Source organism: Hydra vulgaris, chromosome 06 (assembly GCF_038396675.1).
Source record: "Hydra vulgaris chromosome 06, alternate assembly HydraT2T_AEP".
NCBI classification, from domain to species: domain Eukaryota; kingdom Metazoa; phylum Cnidaria; class Hydrozoa; order Anthoathecata; family Hydridae; genus Hydra; species Hydra vulgaris.
In genome coordinates, this window is record NC_088925.1 from 25,263,469 (window position 1) to 25,272,147 (window position 8,679).

At 26.6% G+C, this 8,679-nt stretch overlaps 1 protein-coding gene across 1 annotated transcript; it reads right to left on the bottom strand.

Annotated features, from left to right (window-relative positions):
* Positions 1-221: 221 nt before the first annotated feature.
* On the bottom strand, positions 222-6,944 carry LOC100201793 (probable Bax inhibitor 1). Its single transcript, XM_065799700.1, has 10 exons — positions 6,786-6,944; positions 6,355-6,463; positions 3,831-3,927; positions 3,686-3,715; positions 2,706-2,754; positions 2,378-2,475; positions 2,219-2,298; positions 1,949-2,049; positions 480-549; positions 222-340 (listed from the first exon to the last, which is right to left on the bottom strand). The coding sequence occupies exons 1-10, from the start codon at positions 6,845-6,847 to the stop codon at positions 308-310; spliced, it is 729 nt and encodes a 242-aa protein (XP_065655772.1). The 5' UTR covers positions 6,848-6,944; the 3' UTR covers positions 222-307.
* Between the last annotated feature and the right edge of the window lie 1,735 nt (positions 6,945-8,679).

Here is an 8,679-nt window from a genome sequence, read left to right on the forward strand (position 1 = left end):
AATTAAAAACTATACATGCAGACGGATTAACCTTATCTAATGGTAAAAATCAACAAGAAATCGTTAAAAATAATACAATATCAAATCATATGATAGCAATGGCAACAAACTCATCTAAGTCCTATTATTGCTAGGGAAAAAAAGGAGAATATGATGATTTAAGTAGCATGGCATCAATACTAAAATACAGGGCGACATTTAAAAAAAAAAAAACAACCAAATAATGCAATTAAAATAAAACAAAAGATTTACACCTGAAAAAATTCATAAGATAAAAATTTGCTGTGCACGCGAAAAAAACTTGAATTTACTCGGATCGTTTGTTTTTCTTTTTTTCTTCCTATGAATACATATTCGTTAGTATATTACAAAAAAATGCAGTTAAGATAGAAAACCGGTCCCAAAAAAATAATAAACATAACATAATATTATTTTTAAATGACCATTTATTTATACTCTTAATTTATATAAATACATACCTTATTTCCTAAGATGATCAACAGTCTTCGGAAAATGTTTACAAAATCCAAAAATAAATCAACGGAATGCCTAAAAAAAAAAAAGATTGATTCAAGCAATATTTATCTTTTTAAAAATTATTTTCAATAAACATTAATTTATTGATCAATAATATATCGTGTATGTGTCTATACATACACATATCCATAATATATTTAATTTCATTTATATAAAGAAAAGTATCATTCAAATAACACTTAAATTATGTCCTTATGACGAGACCACTTGTCCTTTATAATCATTTATAAATTATACTTACATTCACAAATGTACGCAGGTAACCGTTTATTCTACAAAAAATTGCACTAAATCTGGCGTTCATAACTAGGATCTGAATGATTCATTTGGAATCAAAAGTTTTATATTAAAGAACCAAAAAACTGTTCTACTCAAAAAAAAATTTTTTGCAGGAAACTGTTACCTAACTGTTTTAAAGCTAAGAGTATATGAAACCAACATATCGACCATAGACAACATTGTTTCAATGTTAACAGGGTGGGAGATTTACAAATATCCATTCTCAAACCCAGTCTGAAATCTGCCCAGTCTCCTCTATAATTTATGATAAAAGGTGCAAAGATTTGTTATAAAGAAATGCTGAAAGAATTGTTTTTGATGGTAAGATATATCTTACCATTAATTGATTATTTGTTAAAAGAAAATTTTTTTATTTGATTATTTGTTAAAAGGAAAACTATTTGTCAGGATAGCAATAGACTGGACTAAAAACAGTTACTCTGTTACTACCTTAACCAGAAACTACTTTTTGTCAGTGTACTATTTCCTAATTAATAAGTAAGGTAGTAAGTTTTTTAAGTTGTGTGCATTCCATGAAAAAGTGTGTAAATTTGGTATCAAAGATTAGTATAGGAATGAGACACAAACGTGGAAACAAAGTATTAGCAGTAATAGTATTTATACATCATATATAAAAAAAAGGGTCAGATAAGGGTTAAGAAGTGCTTCTCAAATTATTACAAAAAAAGTATACAAACTTCAAAACAAACTAAACTTACTACAGGTGCAGAACCTTTACAAGTATTAGCAAGGCCTTTTTAAAATAAGTCGAGGCGGATCGCTTTGATTAAAACACATTGATTTTATAAATGATTTAATAGAAAATAACTTATTCTCTTACATTTTGGATGTAAAGATCTGATTGGCTCTTAACAAGCTGTACAAACTGTATTTTATAATTTTTTAATTTTCGCTGATATACCCAATGTACATCTAGGCATTGGAATGAATCTAATAATGTCTGGGGTCAAATCACAAAACTAAAAAAGTAGTTATAAGGAACTATGCTCTGATAACTGTTTGTGTGGTTTAAACTATTTAAAAAAAAGTATATATATATATATATATATATATATATATATATATATATATATATATATATATATATATATATATATATATAACTATTTACCAGATAAAATCAGTGTCTCCCATTCTTCGTTTTTCAACAATGAGTTGAGTGTCATACAAAATGAAAGCACAGAACAAAAGCAAGCCACCATACAGATGAAACTGAAAGTTATATTGAATATACAATAATTTAATAACACATAATAAAACACAGAACAAAAGTAAGCCACTGTACATAGGAAACTGAAAGTTATATTGATTATACGATGATTTAATAACACATAATAAAATAATTACATAACCATTTTCAAAAGAACTAAAATAAATATACTTGATAAATCATTTCTGATTTAAAGAAAATGTTTATAAAAGACAACAGACACATCAATGACACTGCAGACAGTAGAGTACCTAAAAAATAAGACAAAAATAAGCTTATTTTTACTTATAAAAAATAAATGCAAAAGCTTTAAAAAAAAATTAAACAAACCTCCCAAGTAAAGATAGCTTCGCTGTTCTGCCCATAATGCACTCAGGGAAAAACACAAAAAAATCAAAGATGTTGAAAAAAGAGCAGTCGCCACAATTCTAAACCATGCAGATAAATTTAATAAAGATAAACTTAATTTTATTAATAAAAACAAGCTTCTGCTTTTATATAACTATTTCTTTTTTAGAACGTTAAAAATATAAATTTTCTAAATTTTATTAACATTGAAACATTTCTTAAAACTAAATGGTTTAACTGCTACTAATACAATACAAAAAAACTGCATAAACTAGATTTGATATAAAACACTTGCATAAATTAGACTTACGTCGGATTGATTTTGATAACATGTCCAATCAATGGACCAAGAGATAATCCTTTTTTATTGTAAAAAAAAAAATAAAAAATAAAAAAATAGATTTCTTTTTTAATTATTTAAAAAAAAAAAGGAATTTCATTATATAAAAATTAATTTTAATTAATAATTTTTTATTATTTCTTGATTTTCTGTATTCACTGAGTTTTACTCCTTAACTATTATTATTTAACTCTTTTGGAAATGGTTCATTAACAACACTGTGATAATAAATTAATAAGGGATTTGACAAGCCTTCAACCAAAACTGCTTGATTTGATGATTCGACAAATAACTTAATGTTTGGCTACCAAATTGGATGTTATGAACAAACTTCAAAGATGTTATAGAAAACAATTTGATTTAAGCCACCACCCTTTGTGACCAAGATAATGTTTGGTGGTTACCAGAAAACAGTTTTGCAAAATACAAAAGACACAAAAAACTCGGACTTTTGTGAAACATAAGTTTATTTGCAAGAACTTTTGAAACTTCTCGAAACAAAAGTAATATCTAAAATACTGTTATATCAGCTTTTTATTTTGGTTTATGATGTCTTTTTCGCTACCTATTAATTTCAGTACATTGATTTTTACAATTTACAAATATTAAATTTAGGTGCAAAAGAGTTAATTATAGGATCTTAATAAATTCATGTTAACTTTAATTTACAAAAACCTTGAGTGAAGAGTTCTCTGTTTATTTTAGCATGGAAATAATAATCAGCAAAGGAATAATCTTTTTTTATTTAACTGATCTAAATAACTTTTATATCAATTTTATATCATTATATTTTACATTATATATATATATATATATATATATATATATATATATATATATATATATATATATATATATATATATATATACACACAAAAATTTTATTATAGATTAGATAAAAATTTAAAAAACTTAGTAATCATAACAATAATAATGTAAAGACTACACACCTACACAAAATGAAAATCCCATCAAGTAGCCTAAAAATGAAAACAGAATAAAAAAATATAGAATTAAACAAATCAAAAATGGTTATTAATCAAACTCTAAATGAATAAATAAAACATAATATTATCTACATTTAATAACTCTTACCAAGTCTTTGTAACTGGTTTTTTGGTTTATTTTCAGTCCATGCTACTGCTAGCAAAAAACCAATAGATCCAAACAGTGACACTAGACCACTGACACTCTATATTTTTAACAAAAACATTAATAATTAAAAAAATTATGCGATTACAAGATAAATAATGGTTGTGATTAATTATCTTATATCGCCTGGAGATACTTCACATATAAATTAAGAATAGTAAAAAGTTTAGTCTGTGGAAAGAAAGATCATTTGATAAATTATGAATGGTTCGCTACAAATAGCATCAACATCAGCCCATCTTTAAATTTATACTATTATATTTTATATATATAACTAAATATATATTGCATTTTTAAAATTTTGTAATGTGATTTTTGAACCATATTCTAGAAAATTTTTATATAATATGATATGTTGATATAAATTAGGCTTATAAATTGCATTTAAATTATCTATGGCATCATTTTATGTTTGTATACAAAGAAGAAACACTAAATTAAAAAATAAATAAATGATGTTCTCAAATCAATCATCATCACCTGATGGTTACCAAAGCTGGTGCCAATACACCAGCTAACGATTGACCCATTAACGAACTGATACGAATTTATCTGTGCACTTTTAACTGTATTAATAACTGCAGCCCAATCATATAGCACTTATCAAATTTATTATAATCACTTATATAAACAATTATTGGCTGAAATTTAAGATTTAAAATTTAGTTGCAGATAATAAATCTTGGCTAATTTAGCCAATATAGTATTGAAATATTAAACAAACATCCAAAAAAAGAATTTACAACTTTTTAACTTATAATAGTTCTATTTCTGACATTTGATTTCCATATTTGTATCAACTTTACTTTATCATGTTTGATTCAAATTTTACTTTATCATGTTTGATTTAAATTACTTGTTAACGTATTGGAGAACCTGTGGATTTAAGTTTGCTTACTTTCTCAATAATAGAATACCAGGCAAAAAACTTTTTTACATATTGTAAGTGAATACATTTACATAAACAAAACTTATAAGATAAATTATATTTGTTATTTTTTTTATATAGAAGTCAATAAATAAAAATTAAATTTTATGTGAAACAAGCCATTCAAATCGTTTGTAACTTTGATCTTGAAAAGATATTAAAAGAAAAAATGTATACATATTACTATTTTGTATCTCTATGCAGATGCCTTAGCGCTGCTAAAAACTTAGAATAATTATTGGCCGTAGCAGCAGGATTGCAGGTTCAAATCCTGGCTGCGTATGAGTAGTAGCTCAGTACCAAGGGAACTCATTTCAATTAGCTCTTCTATTATGATGTTTCCTTTTCAACTAGTAAATAAATAATCTAGTTGAGTAAATGAAAACTATCATTATTCATCAAGACTTGTGTTTCAAAGTTAAAAGGTCGAGTAAAGGTTGTAACAAAAATTAAAAAGTTGAGTAGCTTCCTCAACAATAGTGGCCCTTTTGGCTTTGTGAGACAATAATAATAAAAAATCTAAACTTAGTTTTAACACATGAAATTTCAATGATGATATCATATTAAACGCAAGTTTTTCTGAGTTTTTTTTTTTGGCGCTACAAAACCAAGTTTGAACAAAACAATGCATGCTACCACTATATTCGAAAATTACAGTCTTTATTCTAACTTTGGATATAATTTGACAAAGGTTCTTTACATAAATTGTGTCATTGACATGAATTTACAAGATCATAAAAGACAATCTACTATTACTGACTTTTTTTTGAAAATGTAAAAGTTCAAAGCACATAAAATATATTGCATTTAGTTTTAAGAATTGCTATTTGTTTTTTGATTGATTTCTTTGCATCACTTTGACAAGAATAGCTGATAAAAAGTCAACTTTCTATAATTTGAAAATCTCTCTAATTTGAACTTTGATTTGTTTTCATAAAATTCGAATTAGAGAGATTGTACTGTACATATTTAGGTAATGTTGCAGAATAGTGGCGTAAAATAATTTTATTTTTTGGCTTGTTGTGCTCTCGTCAGTGGAGGCTTTTTAAACATTATGAATATTAATTGAAATAATAAAAGAAAAAAATCGCTGCCCCATACCAAACCCTCAGTCGATGTAGCAGCACTTCTTTGTAGCAGCAGGCTATAAGATAGTTGATGTAGCAGTACTGCTTTGTAGCAGCAATCGATAAGATAGTCAATCTATGTACTTAAGCCAATAAATACTCCAATTGTTTATATTAAAAAGTCTCCACTTTGAGCAAGTCAACAACACGAAAGCGCAACAAGCGAAAAAATGAAACTATTTTACGCCACTATTCTGCAACATTACCCATATTTATACTATTATATTTAAAAATATATTTATATATGTAATAATATAAATATATTTATATATATTATTATTGCAATATGTGCTTTTATATTTTGGTGCATATATATATATATATATATATATATATATATATATATATATATATATATATATATATATATATATATAAGAAATTATAAAAAGTTTTAATTGTTACTACTTACTGCCAGAAAATTTGTGTAAATATCAACAAACGCTCCAACACCAGCCACTATTGTTGAAAGAGTAAGACAAGCATAAACATTTTTTAAATGCTTCTTTGCGTGGCTATCACTATTAAAAAAAAAGGTCTGTTTTTCATCAACAACAAATTTAAAAACTAAACAAAAGTTAATATACAAAGAACTCAAAAACTAAGATGCATAAAATTTTCAAAATCTAATATTTACATGCAGTAATTAATACGATATCGATGCAATGGTAAAAGCGCTTATGATTAAAATAAATTCTTCTTATTAAATTTAAAAAAAAAATCTTCACTTATTTCCTGAATTTTACTAATTGAAAGTTTAAGATCTTTTTCCTTTCCTCTCAAACAAATTAAATATACTCAGAAAACTGAATCTTGAAGTTAAAAGAATTATATTTAACTTACAGGTTAGAAAAGTCAGTTAATGCTTTCAATGAAATAGGTCTTTGGCCAAAAAGTGCGTCCATTTTTTTTCACTACTCGGGCAAATTGCTTTATTTTTCTAAATCTCGATAAATAATACATTTTGCGTTTCCGCTGACCAAGAATAATAAATTTAGTTACATCAGCTTCGCAAATAAGTTTCGGTTTACTAACGTTAGTAAACCGAAACTTATTTGTTATAACGTGTAGTTTTCTTGTTGGACTGTCTGCAAACTTCGGTCCGCTATCACTCTAATATTTTACCTTGCAATTATGGATTGTTATTAATTAAAATATTATAAGTTTTGAGCTACAATGCGCTATTTTTTATCTCTTACTTGCTTTTTGCGAGTGTCTTTGGATTAGGGTTGCAATTGTCCCGGTTTTTCAGTAGGAGAACGCAATGAAAATTCCTAGTCGTCTAGTATTCCTTTTAGACGTCTTAATTAGTCCTAACGAGATTAATTAAAACGTCTAAAACACATATTAAAACCTATTAATACATATTTTAGACGTCTAAAAATAGTATAGTGCCCACGCGGTTTTAGTTTTAATTAGTTTAGCGCTGCGCTCTCCTTTGTAAAAACCGGAACGGTGATTAAATATGTCATCACTTATTATGAAAATATCAATATAACTTTTGTTGCTTTAAATTGTTTATTCTTTCTTCTGATACGGGTTGATTCGGGTTCAAAAAGTGCATGTATTCCTAAACTGACTGCGTCAACCATTTTTAACTTAAACTCCATTTCATTTCTGCGATTTACGAGAAACTTTTTTGTTTTTTCAAGATAATTTATGGTGTCATACATATCTGATTTTTTGCCTGAAGTTGCTTACTAGTCATGTTGATCTCTAACAACACGTCACACTACACAACCAGAGAAACGACAAACTTAAAACTAGAAAGAACGATTGCAATAAACCGTGTATCTACCCGTGTTAAATTACCAGATGCTCTTCCCAGAGATGAATTGATGCAGAAAAGAATACGTTGCATCAAATCAAAGAAGGGTGTTACTTCTAAGCAACATATAACAGTATTATAAAGTGACAAATTCAATGTATGTGCAAAGCTAGGAATAAACCATGCTCGGTGATTGACATCTAAAATTCTTCGTTGGACACCCTTAATTTATCCCTTCATACTTCTGTCATTTTCATATCCTTGAACGCATAAGTTCTCAATAGATAAAATCATCTCGCCTAATTGCCTCATAATAGTTTCAGCCATACCAGCACCAGTTATCTTCTTCGAGGCACAAAATCTAGAAAATGACATTTTTTAGATTTTGCAAAAGTTTGGCATCAATTTTTATTGTGTCACAGTCGCGACACAATAAAACGATTGATGTCAAAACGATTGACTCTTTTCAAGACTGAAAATTTACTAGATGTTCACTGCTTTTCTTATGCCCAGAAAAAACTGCAAACATGTTTTTCCAATTATGTGAACCATTAGAAGAAAGGGATCACACGACTGATGCATTTTTCATTGTGAACTTTAAAAAAAGATATTTTTCCTGGTATAATTTAATATTTTGATAATAATGGAGCAATAGTAAATGTTATGATAAAATTTTCAACTATTGAAAATGGCTTTTGAAAAAAATGAACTTTTTTAGATGTTGGATAAAACATTTGGATGTAATATATAATAAAATGTTCAATTAACTTATTACAGGTTGTTATATAATTTTTTAAAGAATTTTTAAATATTCAAATTAAATATGCAATCATAAAATGTATCTCTAGTGCAATATGAAGTTGAAATGAGGTTTTGGTCCCAAATAATTAAAATTGCCTTTGTTGGATTTGCCCATAATTATAGATATAATTAAGTTAGGATCAGACAAAACTTGGGGCGATATATAAA